A 23,783-nucleotide genomic window follows, 5' to 3' on the forward strand; every position below is an offset into this window, starting at 1 on the left:
GACGCTGACCGACAGCAGCTGTTTGAACTTTTAAGCCATATCGGAAAAAACAGGTGGCCGCGCTTACGCGGTTCGCACCTTTCTTTTTTTTTTTTTTTCATTTGTTTAAACTGCCGCCGCCAAAACGCAAGAAAATGGAGGAAATTAAATCTGACGAGAAAAATCGCTGTTTAAAGTCACAGACACTGAATTATTTTCTTCTTTTTTTTTTTTTTATAACCCCTCAATCATAATAAAACACTGGAGCTGCCTGATCGTTAGAAGTCTGGGGAAAGAAAGGCTGCTTCTTTGAATTTCCTTTTATTTGATTTAATTCTTTTAAAGCAGCTGCCTGTTAAAAGTGGCTGCCTCTCCCAAAGACGGTACACCTTTCCAGAGAAAGGGACGGCCCTTCCCTGCTAAGCCAGGGAGATGGGGAGGAAGGGGGGTGGACTCGAGACACCCGAGTTTAACACCCCCAAGGCTGTCAAAGAAAGAAGAGAAAGGAAACCCTGTCAAGCCTCTAAATAAGATTCCAGGCACAGAAGAATTATCACAAATATCTGTAATATCTAAAGAGAAAAGGAGAGAGACTAATGGGCTCACTTCCTATCTGCTGGGAGACTGAGAAAATACTGAGGCTAAGGTCACATGGCCAGGGCTCCTATTGGCTCTCTAGAGTCAGAGTTTTTTCTCAGTCTCCACCTGCTGGTAGGCGAGCACAACCCATCAGTCCAATCCTGGTCCGGTCCGGAGGGACGCTAAGGAAGACCAAGATTATAATGTCTCTGTCGCTTCATGGTGCAACCTCATCTTGAGTACTAAGTTCAATTCTGGTCGCTCTATCTCAAAAAAAGATATAGCGGAATTAGAAAAGGTTCAAAGAAGAGTGACCAAAATGATAAAGGGATGGAACGCCTCTTGTATGAGAAAAGGCTAAAGAGGTTAGGGCTCTTCAGCTTGGAAAACAGACGGATGAGGGGAGGTATGATTGAGGTCTACAGAATCCTGAGTGGTGTAGAACGAGTAGAAGTCGATTTTTTACTCGTTCCAAAATTACAAAGACTAGGGGACACTCGAGGAAATTACATGGAAATACTTTTAAGGTTTCCAACAATTTTTTATTCATGACAAGTCATACAACACTGCTACTAAACTGCAAACTCAACACAGTTATAGTAGACACGTATACATAAGCCATTCTACAAAGAATCATCAACTTTTTCCATTATATTTACATTCCTTCCCTCCCCCCTCCATTGTCCCCCAACTATGTTCTAACTGGCTCCCCTGCACATAGACAGGAGAGAACTGCTAACAGATCAAACTATACATAGACAACCAACCTACTACCCCCCCAACCCCCCCATTATACCACCCCACCTGGGTCCCATTGGCTTGGACTGATAGCCCATGGGAACCCCCCTCCCCTCCCCCAGTGGGAGATAACAGGTGATTAGATATACTAGGGTGTACCAGTATTATAAGGTATTGAGAATCAAACTGCAACTTTGAGCACTCAGGTTCTGTAGGTAGGGATTCCAGATGTGTAAATTGTGTCTTACGCTTGGGGAAGCCCCTCACATACCTTGCCTCCCAAGCTACCAAAAGATGTACCTGGTTCTTCCAATGCCAAATAGTGGGAGGCTCCAGGGAAGTCCAATATTGTAGTATACATTTTTGAGCCACTAGACACAATTTGCGACATAGGAGGCTAGAATACCTAGGTAGGGGGCAAAAAGCTCTAGGCTTATTGAAAACAAATTGTTCCAATGACCCATGAATGTCTTCCCTCAATAGTTTAATAATAAATCTCTTAATATGTATCCAGAAATTCCGGATGCCCTGACAGGACCAAAGGACATGGCAAAATGAGTGAGGTCGATGACCACATTTAGGACAAGCAGTTTCCTGGCCAACCCACATGAGCCAACTGCTCCCCCGTCACGTAGGTAGTGGGTTTTTTTCAGTATGCTGGATCTTCAGGCGCGCCGGAAAGAGCAAGGCAAATCGTACTCTTTTTGTATAGAGCAGTTTGCATGGTTCAGAAAATAGTTGGCGTTGTGCAGCGACTGCCACTGAAAAATCTTGAAAACAAAGAATGCGATGATTTTCAAAGTGTAGCACTCCCACAAGCCTCCAAGCCTTTAGAGTCTCCTGCTTATGGGCATAATTCAGTAATCTGAAAATCATGATTTGTGTTCGGGAGTCCTTCTGCCTGGCTAGGCCCAAACGATAAGCTCGCTCGATCCTCAAGGAGCTTTCAATCGCCGGTAAGTTCAGCGCTTTGGCCAGCCATGTCTCAAAGAAGTCTCTCAGGTCAGCCTCTTTGATCGTTTCTGGCAGCCCCACCATCCTGAGATTATTTTGGCGTGCTCAATTAAGTCCATGAGTTTTGATTTTAGTTGAGCTAACCTTTTCTGCAGCGTTTGCTGTCGACCTTCATGTTGAAAACATCTGTCTTCCACGTCAGAGAGTCTCTGCTGGTAGCCCGTCAAATCGGTACGCAAGCTTTCTAGTTTACCGTCCACCTGCTCCAGTTTATCTGAGATTCTCTGCAGTTTTCGATCTACCGAGGTCTCCAGCAACGCCAAGACCTCCGCTGCCCATGCCGATCCCACCGACGACTCACCCGAGGGGCCATGCTCCGCCATCTTGCTATCTCCAGCACGGTTTCGTGCTCCCTCTTTCCTTTGAACTTTTGTTGACATTTTCACTCCTTCAGAGATCTGCTAATCTTCCAATCTTGTGCCCAGAGAGTTCCTCTTCTGTTATGTTGCCGTTTAATGGGTTTTACAAATGTTTCTGAACTGCTTGGGGTTAAATGTTAAACGAGGGGCCCTGGAGCTCCGCTCTGGAGCTTCCTTCTTCTAGCCTAGCATCACGTGATCCTTCCTAAAAGCTTTTAATTAGGAGTCTGGTGTATATTTGAACATGAGAAGTCATCTGGTCTCGAGACACTTTAGTTGGTCATCCTTTTTAATCTAAAGATATAAACAGGATGAGTCGGTCCAGAGGGTGGCTACAAAATTGGTAATCTGTCTTGAACACAAACAATATAGGGACAGATTTATGAACCTCAACATGTATATGCTAGAAGAGAGGAGATAAGATACAGACGTTTAAATATCTCAAGGGTATTAACAGAAAGTGAACCTTTTTCAACTGAAGGAAAACTCTGGAACGAGGGAGCATACGATGAAGTTAAGAGGGAATAGGCTATGGAGGAATCTAAGAAATTACTATTTCACGGAAAGGGTGGTGGAAGCGTGGAATGGCCTCCTGGTGGAGGTCGTGGAGTTGAGGACTGTGTCAGTTTAAGAAAGTGTGGGATAAGCATGTGGGATCACTTAGGAAAAGGAAGAGTTAGGGGTTACAGAGGATGGTCCATTTGGCCTTTACCTGCCATCATGATTCTATGTTTCTACGTAACTTTTGTTCTTTCCTTTTACACAGATTTTTAAATGCTTGTAAACCACCCAGATAAGCCTTTATTATTATTGTGATTAACTATATCAAATTTTTTAAACTCTTATTATTTAAGAAGTGCAACACAAGGTCTATATTCCAAATAACTAGACCCTCCCCCCAGGGCTCCAAAAGAGCCATCCCTGCCAGCCCACTCCTCCCACCCACACAACACTCAGGCTGCCATTCGCCACTACGTCCAGTATGGATCCAAGCTTTTGTACTATATCAAAATGTACAATTTTTATTGTAAGCCACCTTGAGCCTTGTTGAGTTAAGCGAGTTAGAAATGCTTATATATTTGATGGTCAGTATATAAAAAATGTAATAGGTGTAAAATGTAAAGTTAGTACAAACCTAACACAATGGAAAACATATGGTCCACTGAAATACTGAGAATCTAAGGCTGCATGAAGCCCTTATTGGCAAAGCATGTAGGATTTTTTTTTTCTCTGTCTCCACTTACAGGTCAACCACCACAACCTACAGGTTCTGGACTGGTCTGATGGGACTAAAATAAATTAGGCAAGACCAAATTTTTCTTTTTAATACAATCTACTGCATTATGCTGAATTTTCTGCCAGAAGAGTGATGCAATGTCATCAAAACAGTTCCTTCCATAATACATTACCATTCCCATTGCAGTGCTGTCGGGCATTATGGCTCCAGGAACACTTGAGCTGGCTGGGACATTAGTACTACCCATCGTGGCTCGATTATTCATTGCCATTGAGCCTACAAAAAAGTAATTATGTCTTAATCAAACTATTACAACTTCATCAACCTCTCCTCATGTCTTTACCCAACCTCAACATATCAGTTGGTTAGCCCAAATATATAAAGGTTCATGTCTCTTGGGATGTGAATTTTATTTAAAGCCCATCTCTTCAATGTCGCCTTCAGCACCTAACCACTATACCTCTATTCAGGAAATCTTGACTGCCCCAACATGACATTTCATCCTTTAGATTGTAAGCTCCTTCGAGCAGGGACTGTCCTTCTTTGTTAAACTGTACAGCGCTGCGTAACCCTAGTAGCGCTCTAGAAATGTTAAGTAGTAGTATTTAAAGCTAACTTGATTTGGATATGCAACAAAAGTTTAACTGCTATGAAAAGAAAAATCTGGGATAGAAAATGTGGATGATGGGAATCCCAGACTCACACCCTGCCACCCAAAGATAAGCTCGTGTGGCACTAAGCTTAGAGGGAGAGGAAAAAAAAAAAAGCAGAAAATGAATGGGAGAGGAAGAAGGATAGATAAGAAACAGCAGCAAAAGTGCAAGAGGAGAGAAATGAAGGGGAAATATTGTGCCCAGCATGCACACAAACACCCTTGGCCTGCAGAAAATACCTGCCCTACCCCCCAACATACTGTCCTATACACACATATCCCTACATAATCTTCACTGACCACATCCCTCCCCACTAAGCCATCTATACAGAGAAAAGGAAATATGCATTATGTTATATCAAGGGAGTAATTTTTATAAGGATTTCAGGCCCCAGTGATCACGTAAACGCAGGAGCTACAGGCCATTTGCAACATATTAGCATCCGCATTTACCTGCGCAGAATGTTGAGAGGGGTCTAGTGTTCATTTGCCACATGCCAGGCCTTAGCGCAGATAACATGCAAATAGAGTCAGGCTCATGTAAACGAGGTAATTTTGTATTCCTCCACAATGCTCAGAAAAGAGCACTGAAACAAAATTATCTTACCGGTGTAAAAAAAATAATGCCAAATCAGAGCAGGTGTTAGGGTATTGGAAGAGAGAATTTACCATGTTTCTTTCTGCAAAATCTGCAGATTGCTTTTGGAAGCAGAAGAAAGCCCATGCAAGCTCTTACTCTGGTCATGAGAAAGCAGCAGACCTAATTAAAAAGTCATGGGATAGGAGGCAATATCCTTCTGAGGATCAGGAACTGGTTATTGAATAGAAAACAGAGGGTAGTGTTAAACAGTGATTTCTCTCAATGGGGGAGGGTGAATAGTAAGAGTGCTGCAGGGATCTATACTGGAACCGGTCTATTTAACATATTTATTAATGATCTGGAAATCAGAATGATGAGAGAGGTAATTAAATTTGCAATGACACAAAACTATTCAAAGTTGTCAAAACAAATGCGGATTGTGAAAAATTGCAGGAAGACCTTAGGAAATGAAGACTGTGCATCCAAATAGAAGATGAAATTTAATGTGGATAAATACAAAGTGATGCACATTGGGAAGAATAATCTGAATCATAGTTACCTTATGTTAGGGTCCATGCTGGAGCTCAGCACTCAAGAAAAATATCTAGGTGTCATTGTAGAAGCAAACAAGATGCTTATTAGGAAAGGGATGCAAAATAAGACCAAGATTATAATGCCAGTTTCACTCCATGGCGCAACCTCACCATGAGAGCTACGTTCAATTCTGGTCACTGTATCAAAAAAGATACAGCAGAATTAGAAAAGGTTCAAAGAAGAGTGACCAAAATGATAGAGGGGGATGGAACTCCTCCCATGTGAGAAAAGGCTAAAGAGGTTACTACTACTACTACAAATCATTTCTATAGCGCTACCAGTCATACGCAACGCTTCACAATTGAACATGAAGAAGGTTAGGGCTCTTCAGCTTGGAAAAGAGGGCTAAAGGGGAATATGGTTGAGGTCTACAAAATCCTGAGTAGTGGAAAATGGGTAGAAGTGAATCTGCAGAGGACTATAAGTATGGATCTCTCAATCTGTTCTCAAATCAGTAGCAGGGCACATACTCACTCACGGGGAATGGACTGGAGCATTCCATGCTTATGCGCTGAAGCTAATTTCCCAGAGGTAATTTTTATAAAGACAAAGACACATTCATGGCCTTATAAAACATGCTTATGGTTTGAAGCGGTGTAAACCTGTGCACCTACTTTTCCCGAGGAAATTTTATACATTGAGATGCAGACACACACGTGACCTTATAAAACTGATACAACATATAAGCCTTGGTGCCTTTTCTACCTAGGCAGTTATAACACTACCTTTTGTACAGCACTCTCTACCTTAAGTTTCATCTGTTTATTAGTATTCGCTAATACTGTCTTACCTGTCAAGCAGGCCAAAGCAGTTACAGAATGAATACATTTTACAAATGACAGAGCACTCCATTATATGATACAACATATTCGTGCTGAATGGAGTGGAAAGAAATGCAAACAGTTACAGGTGAAATCATATCAGTTGATCTCCAGGCTTCCCTGGTATTAGATCATCAAAGGCTAAGGCAAAAAGGTGGCTTAAAAGGTCACCTTGAATTATTTTTGTAGGATAGCAGGAAGCATAAGGATGACCTGAGAGCAGAGCCCAAGTTTCTATCATGATAAAACACAGCACTAGATCTTAATTGCTATGATTATTTTCACACTGAAACCCTTCTGGTAAAATGGAAACTAAACTCAACAGTGCCTACTTACCTGCTTCAAGCTTAAGAGAATCCACTGCTGTCTGGAACAAACAGAATCAGCAAACCGAGGCTGACTGGGGATGCTGGTGTGCTGTGATGCACATCTGTTTTCTATTGATGTGTCAACTTCAAACTGTCACTGGGGTGCTATGACGCACTTCTGGTTTCTGTTTGCTCATTACTCATTACTTTAACATAGACTAACTTCACTTACACCTGACATGGGCACTCAACGCCAAAACACAGCCCGTGTCGGATCTAATAAAGGACTATCTCATCCTTGAAAGGCCTTTGGTTCTTTTTTGCACTTTTACTGTTGAGTGTACTTTGACCCTCTCTTCTGCCATCACATTGGAACAAATAGAAAACGTGAAAAGATAAAAAGCAATTTCATCAAATACTTACCTCCCATGTTCATCTGTCCCATTCGCATTTCTTGTTCTCTCTGAAAGAGGAAGAAAGTTCACCCATAAAACACTCACTCCCAGACCCTGAATGAACAAGGCAGGTGGGCAGACTGAATAGGCCATATGGTCTTTATCTGCCTTCATTTTGTTTCTAGGATATGTCACTCCCAGAAGCAACCCTAAACAAATCTTCCAAGTTCACCCCCTCTCAACATGGCAACCTAAATCACTAGCTTCAGACAGCTCAATGGACTTAATAGCTGGTTAAGAAAGGGTTGATAGAGTGTAATCAAAAAAGTATGGAAGAATAATATTTCAAGGCTATCAGTCAAAAAGAAGTCTTTATTCTCCAACAGTACACAAAATGCCTGTACAGTCTTGAGCCGCTTGATTTTTAACGCAGGCGCCTTGCCAGTGCATACTTTGCTTGACATATTAGAGTTCAACTTTTGATTTTGTTATTTGGAGCATTATTCTGTATTCTTCCTCTTATGCATCAGTGACGTACCCTGAGGAAGGCTTTATGCCGAAACACAACCCATGTAGGTTCAGGATTGTTTATTCATTTGTAAGGTGAAGACCGCACACGCATTTTGCATACTGTTGGAGAAAAGAATTTTTAGAACCTTAGATCTTTTTGACTGATATTCTTGGAATATCCTTTCTTGTTTTTCTTTGACTTTCTGTGGAAGATTTGTGTTTCTCCCCCTTTTTTTTTTGATAAATGGTAAAATTCCAGAATCTAACTATACAACAGTGCTATTATTCATGAAAAACCACTGTAAAGAGCAGCACACTGGAAAAGAATGTTTTATGAACCTATTCTCAAAGGAAAGCCACAGAACAGACTCCTAACAGGCAACCGTGTTCAATAGCATAGTAAGAGGAGAGAAGACTGCCCTGGGTGCCGTCTTAGCAGGGGTGCCAATTAGGCAATACTGTAATCCATGTGGGTTAAATATTTTGTTTCTACCTGGACAGCGCTGGCTGGGGAAGCAGTGTATTTGTTGTGTTGGTGATCCTTCTTAGGCAGTGAACCCGAAGTCTTGTGCATGTGCGCATCGGGACGCAAAGCCGTGAGGCTGTGTGACTAGAGGCTCTGGGCAGCAGGAAAGGCCAAGCTGTACTGGGTTTGGTCAGGCCTCTTCTGGGCATGCAAACAGAGAGCTTCAGCGCAGGCCTGGACAGACCTGGTCCATTTTGGGAAGCAGGAAGGTGTTGGGACCACGTTTGGAGTCTCGGAGAAGGCTGAAGTTTGGTGGGCAATGCTGAGAAAAGCCCAGGAGAGCTTCCTCAAAGCCCCTGAGTATCAGGGAGAAGCAACCTAGGAACCATGTGCACACATGCTAACTAGAGAGGAGCATATGGGGACAAGTAGATGCGGCTCAAGGGCAGAGCAATGCAGTGAGAAATGTGCCGGATTTGAGGAATGGGAAAGGAGCTTGGAGGATAAGATAATGTTTCTTCAAATACTGTTGTTGCACCGCCCCAGTGCAGCAATGTAGTGAGAGGGTGGGAGCGATGTCTGCCCTTACTACGCATTCAGTGTTTAGGCAGATCATGCTCACCCCCAAGTGCCAATAGAGCAGTAAGTTTTAACATCACTACTATAAGATAAAAATTCATACTGAATCAGGAAAGTTCCCCTTGAAGCCTTCCTGCTGACGCCTCATCATTTCTTCCTGTTGTCTCCTTGCTTCCTCTTCACGCCTTCTTCGCTCTTCCTCCTGCCTGTAGGGAAATCAAATTATTAGGGCAAAACAGACAACTGCAAAACATCTGTCTCTAAAAATACATCCTAGCCAAGAAAAAAGATGTCGTGCTGCAAGAAATGTGAGGGAGTCATGGCTGCTGGCCTCTAGACGACAATGACTTAAAAAGTTGCTCTTTCCACCTGACAGGAAAGTGAAAGCAGCAGCTCCTTACCACCCCTCCCCAGCACAAGTGTCACTGCCCCCCCCCCCCCCCCCCCCGCGCCACACACACACCAAAAGCAATGCAAGACAAATCCAGATTAAGGCAATTTTTCACACTCACCAAGTCATTACTTCTCTGGACCTGGGATTTCACATTTAAATTACCTGCCTTTTCCAAAGCAGAGTTATTGAAACCTGCACTCAAGCAACTCTCTTGACATCACCTTGTCAAAGTACTTTAACAACTTGCATTCACACACAACCTCACTTAGACCCTTCTAGTCAGTGGGTACAAGTATTTCTCATGTTAGTCTATAATGCTCCCTCTGGTTTCTGTACCCTCCAAATCTTCTTTGCCTTGAATCTTAACTGCTAAGAACTTGACCACACCTAGATCACTTCTCATTTCATGTACTATCTTCAGTGCTGGGGAAAGGGATTTTGAGATCTCTCTCAAATTGCACATGTGCCTCCTTCCTACCTGCTGCTCTCACACAGAACTTTGTCAGTCCATTACAGGCTTATTTATTTATTGGGATTTATTAACCACCTTTATGAAGAGTTTCACAACTAGAATAAAACTACTTCTGAAGATTTAATGTTCTGCTATCCTTGGAGAACCCCTGATATAAGAAACTGTTTCCTGAGGACAAACAGGGTATTGATATGCTCACACGTAGGACTTTCTAGCCTACAGGCTGCCCTCAAGAGAAAAAAGGGATAACAGAACCAACAGGCAGCAACAAGCTTTATGTTTTAAGAGTTCTTTTTGTTTTTGGTAAAGTAGATTGGAACAGAGAAATGGGCTTAGGGGATGGGATGGAGCTGGATTTGTTTTATTTATTTCACAACACTTGATATACTGCAAATGCAGCCATCAATGGTGACTATGTGGTTTACACACAAAAAACAAACAAACAGCTGAACTAAAAGCATGGGAAATGGGAGAAAGTGAGCAAGGACAAAATGTTAGGATTGAGGGGAGCAGAAGGCCTCAGTGAAAAGATGAGTCTTCAAGAGAGCTTTGAAAGTCTGGAGAACATCAACCAATATAAGGGAAAAGGAGTTTCACAACTTTGGGTCAAGGTAGCTAAAGGCAGCCTCTAGAGAAATGGTGATGTGCAGAAGACAACATAAAAGATTCTCATTAGCAGAGTGGAGGGATGGGGAAGAGTAAGGGATGAAAAACTTGATAATGTAACAACTGCAGAGAGTAGACAACCTTGAAATGTGAGAACTAGCAGCTTGAATATGGTGCGGGAGAAAACTTGGATCCAGTGTTCGGAGTGAAGGAGAGGGTAAACTGGTCAATGCAGTGGGCACAGTGCAGTACTTTCACGGTGATAAATTGAATTGCAAGCGTTTCAGTGAGTCAAGCAGGAGGCCACAATACAGAGTTCCAGTAATCCAGCACAAAGACAATGAAAGGCCGTGTCTATTGATTTTTGGCATAACAGTCATACAGAATCAGACCTATGGTTTATCTAGCCCAATATCAAGTTTCCAACAGTGGCCAATTCAAGTCACAAGTATCTGGCAGAAACCCAATTAGTGGCACCATTCCATGCTACTGATCCCAGGGCAAGCAGTGGCTCCCCCCATACTCATCTCAACAACAGACTATGGACACTTCCTCCAGTAACCTGTACAAACCTTTTTTAAACCCAAATACACAAATAGCTGTTACTACATCCTCCAGCAAAGAGTTCAAGAGCTTAAATGTTCTCTGAGTGACAAATATTTCCTCTACTTAGATTTCAGCAAGGCTTTTGACACGGTTCCCCACAGGAGGCTCTTAAATAAACTGGATGGGCTGAAGATAGGACCCAAAGTGGTGAACTGGATTAGGAACTGGTTGACGGACAGGCGCCAAAGGGTGGTGGTGAATGGAGTTCGCTCGGAGGAGGGAAAGGTGAGTAGTGGAGTGCCTCAGGGATCGGTGCTGGGGCCGATTCTGTTCAATATATTTGTGAGTGACATTGCCGAAGGGTTAGAAGGTAAAGTTTGCCTATTTGCGGATGATACTAAGATTTGTAACACAGTGGACACCCCGGAGGGAGTGGAAAACATGAAAAAGGATCTGAAAAAGCTAGAAGAATGGTCTAAGGTTTGGCAATTAAAATTCAATGCAAAGAAATGCAAAGTGATGCACTTAGGGAGTAGAAATCCAAGAGAGGCGTATGTGTTAGGCAGTGAGAGTCTGCTAGGTACGGATGACCTTCCCAGGGCCTTCGCCACAGTTACCCAGGGCTTTCGCTCCACCTACCCAGAGCTACCAGGTACTTCTTAGCCAAGATCAGGTGACCCTCAGGGGGAGGAATGCTGGCTTCGGCCTAACCCCTGGTAGCCTTTTCTTGGTTGAGAGGTGCCCAGCTTTCCTTCTAATAAGTTCTGGGAGAAGAGGATATTTCTCTGGTAAGTGAACAAATTTTGCTTGTGCTTTCGGAACTTGAAGATTGGGGTTTAAAGGAGGAACTGTAAGTTAGTGATAGGCTGATATCCTTAATACTTTAGCAAGTTTTAAATTACGGAAAAACTCAAAAAACACTAAGATGGAGTCAGCAGTCCAGCAGCGAGAGGGGTGCTATCCAGTCTTTTGCATTGAGTGTCACATGTATGATTATCTCCCAATTGGTGAGGTGTCATATGTGTGTGCCCGATGCAAAGAGCTCCTAGCTCTCAGAGAACGTGTCCGTTCTCTTGAGGCTAGAGTAGCAGACTTGATGGAGCTGAGGGAGACAGAGAGGTACATAGAGGAGACCTACAGGGATGTTGTAGAGAAGTCCACCTCCAGTCAGGTAGCCCCTGTGCTACCTTGGAGGAAGGAGGTCTCCTAGAAGGAGAGCATCACCCTGGTGAAGTAGGAAGTACTCCTGTAGCCAGGACCTGCCCACCAGGGGATGTACTATCCTTTCGCACCGAGGATATATCTCCAAATATTGCCCGGGAGGGAAAGGTTAGGACAGCTGTTGTACTTGGTGATTTGATCATTAGGCATATAGATAGCTGGGTGGCTGGTGGACGTGAGGATCGCCTGGTGACTTGCCTGCCTGGTGCGAAGGTGGCGGACCTCACGCGTCACCTAGATAGGATTTATATAGTGCTGGGGAGGAGACGGCTGTCTTGGTACATGTGGGTACTAATGACATAGGAAAATGTGGGAGAGAGGTTCTGGAAGCAAAATTTAGGCTCTTAGGTAGAAAGCTGAAATCCAGATCCTCCAGGGTAGCATTTTCTGAAATGCTACCTGTGCCACGCGCAGGGCCCAAGAGACAGGCAGAGCTCCAGAGTCTCAATGCGTGGATGAGACGATGGTGCAGGGAGGAGGGCTTTAGATTTGTTAGGAACTGGGTAACATTCTGGGGAAGGGGGAGCCTATTCCGAAAGGATGGGCTCCATCTTAACCAGAGTGGGACCAGGCTGCTGGCATCGGCGTTTAAGAAGGAGATAGAGCAGCTTTTAAACTAGAAATGGGGGGAAGGCCGACAGTCGCTCAAAAGAGCATGGTTCGGGATAAGGTAGCTTTCAAAGATATCACCATAACAGGGAAGATAGAGTATCCTGATAGTGAGGTTGCAAAGAGATTGTAGTAGATCGGGTATCCTTAAATAACAATAAAAATCAGACAAAAGATTGCCAATTAATACTGTCAAGTACTAAGCATGATGTACTTAGGAACAACAAACATAGTTGAAATGTCTATATGCGAATGCCAGGAGCCTAAGAAATAAGATGGGGGAGTTAGAATATATTGCACTAAATGAAAAATTAGATATAATAGGCATCTCTGAGACCTGGTGGAAGGAGGATAACCAGGGGGACACTGTCATACCGGGGTACAAATTATATCGTAGTGATAGGGTGAATCGGATTGGTGGAGGGGTAGCATTGTATATTAACGAGAGCCTTGAATCAAATAGATTGAAAATTCTGCAGGAAACAAAACACTCCTTGGAATCACTGTGGATTGAAATTCCATGTGCAAAGGGGAAAAGGATAGTGATAGGAGTGTACTACCGTCCGCCTGGCCAGGACGAACAGACGGATGCGGAAATGTTAAGGAAATCAGGGACGCAAACAAACTGGGCAACACAATAATAATGGGGGATTTCAATTACCCGCATATAGACTGGGTTAATGTAACATCTGTACACGCAAGGGACATAAGATTTCTTGATGAAATCAAGGACAGCTTCATGGAACAGCTAGTTCAGGAGCCGACAAGAGAAGGAAAAATACTAGACTAGTCCTTAGTGGTGCTCATGATCTAGTTCAGGGGGTAACGGTACGAGGGCCGGCTTGATAACAGTGATCATATATGATCGGTTTTGATATTGGCATTGAAGGAAGTGAAACTAGGAAATCAAGTACGCTAGCGTTTAACTATAGAAAAGGTGATTACGACAAAATGAGAAAAATGGTGAAAAAAAGACTGAAAGGAGCAGCTCGCAGAGTAAAAAAACTTGCGTCAGGCGTGGATGCTGTTTAAAAACACCATCCTGGAGGTTCAGGACAAATATATTCCACGTATTAGAAAAAAGGGAAAAAAGACTAAACGTCAGCCGGCGTGGCTAAACAGTAAGATAAAGGAAGTCATTAGAGCCAAAAAACAATCCTTCAGAAAGTGGAGAAGAGAACCAACTGAAAGTAACAGGATAGATCATAAGGAATGCCAAGCCAAATGCAAAGCGGAGATAAGGAGGGCAAAAAAGGACTTTGAGAAGAATTAGCGTTGGAAGCAAAATACATAGTAAAAATTTTTTAGATACATTAAAAGCAGGAAACCGGCCAAAGAGTCGGTTGGGGCCGCTGGAACGAAAATGGTGTTAAAGGGGCGATCAGGGAGGACAAAGCCGTAGCGGAGAAATTAAATGAATTCTTTGCTTCGGTCTTCACCGAGGAGGATTTGGGGGGACACCGGTGCCGGAAAGAATATTTGAAGCGGGGGAGTCGGAGAAACTAAACGAATTCTCTGTAACCTTGGAGGATGTAATGGGTCAGTTCAGCAAGCTGAAGAGTAGTAAATCACCGGGACCTGATGGTATTCATCCCAGAGTATTAATAGAACTAAAAAATGAACTTGCGGAGCTACTGTTAGAAATATGCAATCTGTCCCTAAAATCGAGTGTAGTACCGGAAGACTGGAGGGTAGCCAATGTTACTCCGATTTTTAAGAGGGTTCCAGAGGAGATCCGGGAAATTATAGACCGTGAGTCTGACGTCGGTGCCGGGCAAGATGGTGGAGGCTATTATTAAGAATAAATTGCAGAGCATATACAAAAACATGGACTGATGAGACAAAGTCAGCACGGATTTAGTGAAGGGAAGTCTTGCCTCACCAATCTAATGCATTTTTTTGAGGGGGTAAGCAAACATGTGGACAATGGGGAGCCGGTTGATATTGTATATCTGGATTTTCAGAAGGCGTTTGACAAAGTGCCGCACGAAAGACTCCTGAAGAAATTGCAGAGTCATGGAATCGGAGGTAGGGTATTATTATGGATTAAGAACTGGTTGAAAGATAGGAAGCAGAGAGTAGGTTTGCTTGGCCAGTATTCTCAGTGGAGGAGGGTAGTTAGTGGGGTCCCGCAGGGGTCTGTGCTGGGTCCGTTGCTTTTTAATGTATTTATAAATGACCTAGAGATGGGAATAACTAGTGAGGTAATTAAATTCGCTGATGACACAAAATTATTCAGGGTCGTCAAGTCGCAGGAGGAATGTGAACGATTACAGGAGGACCTTGCGAGACTGGGAGATTGGGCGTGCAAGTGGCAGATGAAGTTCAATGTTGACAAGTGCAAAGTGATGCATGTGGGTAAGAGGAACCCGAATTATAGCTACGTCTTGCAAGGTTCCGCGTTAGGAGTTACGGATCAAGAAAGGGATCTGGGTGTCGTCGTCGATGATATACTGAAACCTTCTGCTCAGTGTGCTGCTGCGGCTAGGAAAGCGAATAGAATGTTGGGTGTTATTAGGAAGGGTATGGAGTCCAGGTGTGCGGATGTTATAATGCCGTTGTATCGCTCCATGGTGCGACCGCACCTGGAGTATTGTGTTCAGTACTGGTCTCCGTATCTCAAAAAAGATATAGTAGAATTGGAAAAGGTACAGCGAAGGGCGACGAAAATGATAGTGGGGATGGGACGACTTTCCTATGAAGAGAGGCTGAGAAGGCTAGGGCTTTTTAGCTTGGAGAAGAGACGGCTGAGGGGAGATATGATAGAAGTGTATAAAATAATGAGTGGAATGGATCGGGTGGATGTGAAGCGACTGTTCACGCTATCCAAAAATACTAGGACTAGAGGGCATGAGTTGAAGCTACAGTGTGGTAAATTTAAAACGAATCGGAGAAAATTTTTCTTCACCCAACGTGTAATTAGACTCTGGAATTCGTTGCCGGAGAACGTGGTACGGGCGGTTAGCTTGACGGAGTTTAAAAAGGGGTTAGATAGATTCCTAAAGGACAAGTCCATAGACCGCTATTAAATGGACTTGGAAAAATTCCGCATTTTTAGGTATAACTTGTCTGGAATGTTTTTACGTTTGGGGAGCGTGCCAGGTGCCCTTGACCTGGATTGGCCACTGTCGGTGACAGGATGCTGGGCTAGATGGACCTTTGGTCTTTCCCAGTATGGCACTACTTATGTACTTATGTACTTATGGGGAGAGGGGGTGATAGTATCTGAGGATCTGAAGGCGATGAAACAGTGTGACAAGGTGGTGGCCATAGCTAGAAGGTTACTAGGCTGTATAGAGAGAGGTGTGACCAGCAGAAGAAAAGAGGTGTTGATGCCCCTGTACAAGTCGTTGGTGAGGCCCCACCTGGAGTATTGTGTTCAGTTTTGGAGGCCGTATCTTGCTAAGGATGTAAAAAGAATTGAAGGTGCAAAGAAAAGCTACGAGGATGGGATGGGATTTGCGTTACAAGACGTATGAGGAGAGACTTGCGGACCTGAACATGTATACCCTGGAGGAAAGGAGGAACAGGGGTGATATGATAGACGTTCAAATATTTGAAAGGTATTAATCCGCAAACGAACCTTTTCCGGAGATGGGAAGGCGGTAGAACGAGAGGGCATGAAATGAGATTGAAGGGGGGCAGACTCAAGAAGAATGTCAGGAAGTATTTTTTCACGGAGTGGTGGATGCTTGGAATGCCCTCCCGCGGGAGGTGGTGGAGATGAAAACGGTAACAGAATTCAAACATGCGTGGGATAAACATAAAGGAATCCTGTGCAGAGAAAGGGATCCTCAGGAGCTTAGCCTAGAATGGGTGGCAGAGCTGGTGGTAGGGAGGCGGGGCTAGTGTGGGCAGACATATACGGTCTGTGGTGGGGCTGGTGGTTGGGAGGCGGGACTAGTGCTGGGCAGACTTATACGGTCTATGGTGGGGCTGGTGGTTGGGAGGCGGGACTAGTGCTGGGCAGACTTATACGGTCTGTGCCGGGGCTGGTGGTTGGGCGGCGGGGATAGTGCTGGGCAGACTTATACGGTCTGTGCCAGAGCCGGTGGGTGGCAGGGATAGTGCTGGGCAGACTTATACAGTCTGTGCCAGAGCTGGTGGTTGGGAGGCGGGGTTGGTGGTTGGGAGGCGGGGATAGTGCTGGGCAGACTTATACGGTCTGTGCCAGAGCCGGTGGTGGGTGGCAGGGATAGTGCTGGGCAGACTTATACGGTCTGTGCCAGAGCTGGTGGTTGGGAGGCGAGGTTGGTGGTTGGGAGGGCGGGGATAGGGCTGGCCAGACTTATACGGTCTGTGCACTGAAGAGGACAGTACAAATAAAAAAAGTAGCACATATGAATTTGTCTTCTTGGGCAGACTGGATGGACCGTGCAGGTCTTTTACTGCCGTCATCTAGTATGTTACTATGTTTTAAAACTACTATTTCCATCTAACTTCATTGAGTGTACCCTAGCCTTTGTACTTTATGAAATTTAAAAAAAAAAATTGTTGATTCACTTCTACTCGTTCTACACCACTCAGGATTTTGTAGACGTCAATTATAACACCCCCCCCCCCCCCCCCCACCACCACCAACAGTCTCTTTCTGAAGCTGAAGGCGTTCTAACCTCTTCAGCCTTTCCTCATACGAGAGGAGTTCCATCCACTTTATCATTTTGGTCGCTCTTCTTTGAATCTTTTCTAATTCCACCATATCTTGTTTGAGATACAGAAACCAGAACTGAACACAATACTCAAGCTTGAGGTCACACCATACAGCGATAGAGGCATTATAGTATTCTTGATCTTATTTACCATCCCTTTCCTAATAATTCCTAGCATCCTATTTGCTTTTTGACCACTGCTGCACACTGGGCAGAAGATTTCAGCATATTATCTATAACACCTAGATCTTCTTCTTGGTTGCTGACCACCAAGGTGGACCCTAGCATCAAGTAACTATGATTTGGATTATTCTGTCCAATGTGCATCACCTTGCATTTGTCCACTTTAAATTTCATCTACCATTTGGTAGACTGGTTGCCCAGTCTTCCAATTTCCTAAGGTCTTCCTGCAATATTTCATAGTCCACACATGTTTTAACAACCTTGAATAGTTTTGTGTCATCTGCAAATTTAATTACCTCCACTCATCGTTCCAATTTCCATATCATTTATAAATATGTTAAATAGCACCAGTCCCTGCGGCACTCCGCCCTCCTCCATTGAGAGAAATGACCATTTAACCCTACTCTTCGTTTTCTGTCCAATAACCAATTCCTAATTTACACCAGAACCTTACCTGCCTACCTTACCAGCCCTGGCTGACCCCTTGCATCCAATACCTTCGCTCCTGCGCCCGATCTGCTGAACGCCTCTGGAGGAAATCTCGCACCCATACCGATTTCCTTCATTACAAATTCATGCTCTCCTCCTTCCAGTCCTCCCTATTCCTTGCCAAACAGGACTATTACACCCAATTGACTAATTCTCTCAGCTCCAACCCTCGTCGTCTCTTCGCCACCCTTAACTCCCTCCTCCACAAAGTGCCCTCCACTCCCACCCCCCCTCACTCTCTCCTCAATCACTGGCTGACTACTTCCGCAACAAGGTGCAGAAGATCAACCTTGAGTTCACTACCAAGCCACCTCCTCCTCTTCACCCTTCAACCCACTCCCTCAACCAACCAACCCAGGCCTCTTTCTCCTCTTTTCCTGATATCACTCTGTCATATCCTCAACCTCTCTCTCTCCACTGCAACTGTCCCTGACACCTTCAAGCACGCCATAGTCACACCACTCCTCAAAAAACCATCACTTGACTCTACCTGTCCCTCCAACTACCGCCCCATCTCCCTCCTACCCTTCCTCTCCAAGATACTTGAACACGCCGTTCACAGCCGCTGCCTTGATTTTCTCTCCTCTCATGCCATCCTCAATCTGCTTCAATCCAGTTTTCGCCCTACTACTACTATTTAGCATTTCTATAGCGCTACAAGGCATACGCAGCGCTGCACAAACATAGAAGAAAGACAGTCCCTGCTCAAAGAGCTTACAATCTACACTCGACAGAAACGGCACTCACTAAAGTCTGTAATGACCTTTTTCCTTCCCAAATCCAAAGGTCACTACTCCATCTTCATCCTCCTCGACCTATCCGCCGCTTTTGACACTGTCAACCATGAGTTACTTCTTGCCACACTGTCCTCATTTGGGTTCCAGGGCTCTATTCTCTCCTGGTTCTCCTCTCATCTCTCCCACCGTACCTTCAGAGTACATTCTCATGGATCTTCCTCCCCCCCATCCCGCTCTCTGTTGGAGTTCCGCAGGGATCTGTCCTTGGACCCCTTCTTTTTTCAATCTACACCTCTTCCCTGGGCTCACTGATATCATCGCATGGTTTCCAATATCATCTTTATGCTGACGACATCCAGCTTTATCTATCCACACCAGACATCACTGTGGAAACCCAGGCCAAAGTATCGGCCTGCTTATTCGACATTGCTGCCTGGATGTCCAACCGCCACCTAAAACTGAACATGGCCAAGACCGAGCTTATCGTCTTGCCACCAAAACCCACTTCTCCTCTTCCTCCACTCTCTCTCTCAGTCGGTAACACCCTCATCCTCCCCGTCTCATCTGCCCGCAACCTCGGAGTCATCTTCGACTCCTCCTCTCCTTCTCTGCGCATATCCAGCAGATAACCAAGACCTGTCGCTTCTTTCTCTTTAACATCAGCAAAATTCGCCCTTTCCTCTCTGAGCACACCACCCGAACTCTCGTCCACTCTCTCATTACCTCTCGCCTTGACTACTGCAACCTACTCCTCACTGGCCTCCCATTTAACCATCTATCCCCCCTCCTTCAATCCGTGCAGACTCTGCTGCACGTCTTATATCCGCCTGGACCGATATGCTCATTATCACCCCTCTCCTCAAGTCACTTCACTGGCTTCCGATCAGGTACCGCATACAGTTCAAGCTTCTCCTTCTAACCTACAAATGCACTCAGTCTGCAGCCCTCATTACCTCTCTACCCTTATCTCCCCTTACGTTCCTACCCGAAACCTCCGCTCACAGGACAAATCCCTCCTCTCAGTACCCTTTCTCCACCACCGCCACTCCAGGCTATGCCCTTTCTGCCTCGCCTCAACCTATGCTTGGAATAAACTTCCTGAGCCCATTCGCCAAGCCCCCTCCCTGCCCATCTTCAAATCCTTACTCAAAGCCACCTCTTCAATGTTGCTTTCGGCACCTAGCCTTTATACCTTTCAGGAATCTAGACTGCCCCAATTTGACTGCCCTATTTGACTGACTGTACACTTGTCCTTTAGATTGTAAGCTCCTTGAGCAGGGACTGTCCTTCTCTGTTAAACTGTACAGCGCTGCGTAAACCCTAGTAGCGCTTTAGAAATGTTAAGTAGTAGTACCTCCTATCCCATTACTCTTTCTCTGGAGTCTCCTGAGGAACTTATCAAAGCTTTCTGAAAATCTAGATATACTACATGAACCGGCTCACTTTATCCACGTTTATTCACACCTTCAAAGAAATATCCCCTTTACCACATCCTGTGGTGTCCCTCCAGGGCTCTACTCTGGCCCCCATCTTATTCAGTCTATTTTTAGCTCCACTGCTGACCTTAGCCCAGATTTTGTCTATGCTGATGACTCAACTTCCTTATCCTCTTGATCTAATTAATCTCAATGACATCCAACCCCCCCCCCCAAAAAAAAACAACACAGATCAAATGACGGTCTGTAATAGATCATTGCACTTATTCAGCATTGTATCTACAAACTACTTATGATCTGATCAATTAAACCCTTACTTCAACCATCAGTCCTCAATATCCTGATTCACTACTTTGTTATTAAGCAAATAAGTACATAAGTATTGCCATACTGGGAAAGACCAAAAGTCCATCAAGCCCAGCATCCTGTTTCCAACAGTGGCCAATCCAGATCACAAATACCTGGCAAGATCCCAAAAAAAGTACAAAACATTTTATACTGCTTATCCCAGAAATTGTGGAATTTCCCCAAGTCCATTTAATAATGGTCTATGGACTTTTCCTTTAGGAAGCCATCCAAACCTTTTTTAAACTCCGCTAAGCTAAACGCATTTACCACATTCTCTGGCAACAAATTTCGGAGTTTAATTACTAGTATTTTCTCAAAATCCAGCCCATCTCTACAGAATGTTCTCCCTTCTCTTTGTTTGGAAACCTCTCTAGACAAATTCCAGGCTACACTCAAAACAATTTCTTTTTTTTTTTTTTTAACGTAAAGACAGTTTTGATTGACTGCCTGACACCCTTTTATTATTTGCTTATTATATGCTAATTTCCCTCCCTTTTTCCACTAAGATGGCTGCTCCCAGAGCCAGCCTGCAGACATCCTTCTCCTTTTACTCTTTATATCCCTCTTTCCTATTATTGTATTTCTGTTTCCTCACCTCCCACCTCTAGCCTGGTTATCCTACCTTCTCTAGATGTATTTTAGTACATGATTTTATAAACTGTTCAGACATACCTTGATGGGCAGTATATGAAGTACCTAATAAACTTGAAACCATTTAGGGGACTGTGAGGGAGTCTACAGGAAACTATCAATCCACCTTAATGACAGTCCGAGTGACAGAACCACCTTAAAATTCACAGTCCCACCCTGAGGGGAAATGAGCTGGGAGGGGAGGAACTAGGAGGACCCTGTCCAGGAAGATAAAAGCTCAGGGCACAGCTAGGTTAGGGAGGACCAGAGGGAAGCAGTGATGCCCAACTGAATGTGTCTCCACCATGTTAAGTGTGAACTACGACCGTGCCAGTCAGGCAGACCAAGTTCAACTTAAAGCCTTACAGAACTTCCTAGACCCAGCTGGAGGCAGACGGCATATGTTATTTACTAGAGACAATATGATGGCCCTGTAGGAGGCACCCATAAGAGGAGGATCCTACTATGAAGAATTAGCTTGTTTACACTTTCTAGCCTGCCTGTGAACCGAGCAGGACCCCTTACCTAGCACCTTTAATAAAGCCTTATTTTCTGACTGGCTTTAGCCCGCTGTGCGACTCCGGTCCCACCCTTGGCTCATGTTACCACAAGTCCTTTTATTAAAGTTTAGCACACGCTACATGTTATATGTCTTATTTTATACCTATGGGCCTCATGGTACTTAGTAAAATGGCCTCTTAATTGCCATCTGACAATTAAATTTGAAACAGTTTATCACAAGTCATTGTTGATGCCCCACTTGGGAGTATTGTGTTGTTTTGGAGGCGTATCTTGCTAAGGATGTAAAAGGTCCGCTCGTAATTTTTCACAATCCTCCCGCCATTTAACTACTTTGAATAACTTTGTGTCATCAGCAAATTTAATTACCTCACTAGTTACTCCCATCTCTAGGTCATTTATAAATATGTTAAAAAGCAGCGGTCCCAGCACAGAGCCCTGGGGAACCCCACTAACTATCCTTCTCCATTGAGAATGACCATTTAACCTTACTCTCGGTTTTCTATCTTTTAACCAATTTTTAATCCACAATAGAACACTACCTACTATCCATGACTCTCCAATTTCCTCTGGAGTCTTTCATGAGGTACTTTGTCAAATGCCTTCTGAAAATCCAGGTACCGGTACCAGAGACCTCACCTCGGGCAAAGGGGCCAGCCGGCGCCTCACTTGACGGTACCGGTGGCGCAAGCACCCCCGGTACCGGAGGGGAAGGGCGCAACAGCTCTCCCAGAATATCTGGGAAGAACGGCCTGGAGACTCTCGTGCAGAGCGGCTGTGGAGAGAGACTGAGAAGCCGATGCAGGCGTCGATGTCAGAGTCTGTTCCGGGCGTGGAGGCTGTTCCGGGCTGTCCAAGGGGGAGCGCATCGACACCTCCTGAACAGAGGGTGAGCAGTCCTCCCGGTGCCGATGCCTACTGGGTGCCAACTGCCTCGGTGACCCAGAGCTCTCGGTACCGAGACGGGAAGGAGACCGGTGACGATGCTTCTTAGACTTCTTCAAGCGAAGCATGTCACCGGAGCTTCCCGGTACTGAGGAGGACGTAGAATCCAGCCGTCTCTTCCTCGGGGCCGAGGCCGAAGAAGGTCGATCTCGGGGGGGCTGTACCGCAGGAGCCCTCAGGGCAGGGGGAGACCCACCCGAAGGCTCACCGCCACCAGCAGGGGAATGGACAGCCCTCACCTGCACTCCAGACGAAGCACCACCGTCCGACGACATCAGCAACAGCGGAGGTCCCGGTACCACCGACGTCGACGCAGTCTTTCGATACCTCGGTACCGACGATGCCGAAGGTAGGGGCCTCGATGCAGTCGATGCCGAAGACTTCGATGCAGTCGACGTCGATGCACTCGATGCCCGTGCTGTTGTCGTCGAACAGCCCGAGAACAACGTGTTCCACTGGGCCAATCTCGCTACCTTTTTTAAAAGAGCACAAAGACTGCAGGCCTGCGGGCGGTGCCCAGCCCCCAGACACTGAAGACACGAAGCGTGCCTATCAGTGAGCAAGATTACCCGGGCGCACTGGGTGCACTTCTTGAAGCCGCTGGAAGACTTCGATGACATGGGCGGAAAAATCACGCCGGCGAAATCAAAATTCGCAATGACGAAGGGCACCAAAAAGAAGGGAGAAAAACCCGAATCGAGGCCAAATAGGCCTGTCCCGAAAGCGAAAGGAAACTTACTCGGGAAAAAGCTGGAAACACGGGAAAAGGGTAAAGACCGATCGGTCTCTTTTTTTTTTTTTAAGCGAAAATCGCGAAGACGCGCGAGGGTCAACTTGAGGGGCACGAAACGGCGGTAAAACCAGACTGTCCCGAGCGCGGACAAAAGAAGACTGACGAACACGAGCCGGTTCGGGCGGGAAGACGGCCACGCATGCGCGGTGCGCATTGGCGCGCGAGGACTAGCAAAGGCCTTTGCTAGTGAAGTTCCGGTTGGAGGGGGCTGCCGTGGACGTCACCCATCAGTGAGAACAAGCAGTCTGCTTGTCCTCGGAGAAGCACTGCCACACTGGGACAGACCAGTCCATCAAGCCCAGCATACTGTTTCCAACAGTGGCCAATCCAGGTCACAAATACCTGGCAAGATTCCAAAAAGTTCATTACATTTTATGTGGCTTATCCCAGAAATA

The 23,783-nt window shown here is 45.1% G+C and overlaps 1 protein-coding gene across 1 annotated transcript in view; it reads right to left on the reverse strand.

Annotated features, from left to right (window-relative positions):
• NONO (non-POU domain containing octamer binding) overlaps nucleotides 1-23,783 on the reverse strand; it is a 78,498-nt gene that overhangs the window by 16,539 nt on the left and 38,176 nt on the right. The window contains exons 8-10 of the mRNA XM_030208919.1: nucleotides 8,915-9,017; nucleotides 7,285-7,324; nucleotides 4,079-4,182 (exon numbers count right to left, since the gene is read on the reverse strand). Of these exons, the coding sequence (XP_030064779.1) occupies nucleotides 4,079-4,182; nucleotides 7,285-7,324; nucleotides 8,915-9,017 (247 nt within the window). The remainder of the gene's footprint in view (nucleotides 1-4,078; nucleotides 4,183-7,284; nucleotides 7,325-8,914; nucleotides 9,018-23,783) is intronic.

Source organism: Microcaecilia unicolor, chromosome 7 (genome assembly GCF_901765095.1).
Source record: "Microcaecilia unicolor chromosome 7, aMicUni1.1, whole genome shotgun sequence".
NCBI classification, from domain to species: Eukaryota; Metazoa; Chordata; class Amphibia; order Gymnophiona; family Siphonopidae; genus Microcaecilia; species Microcaecilia unicolor.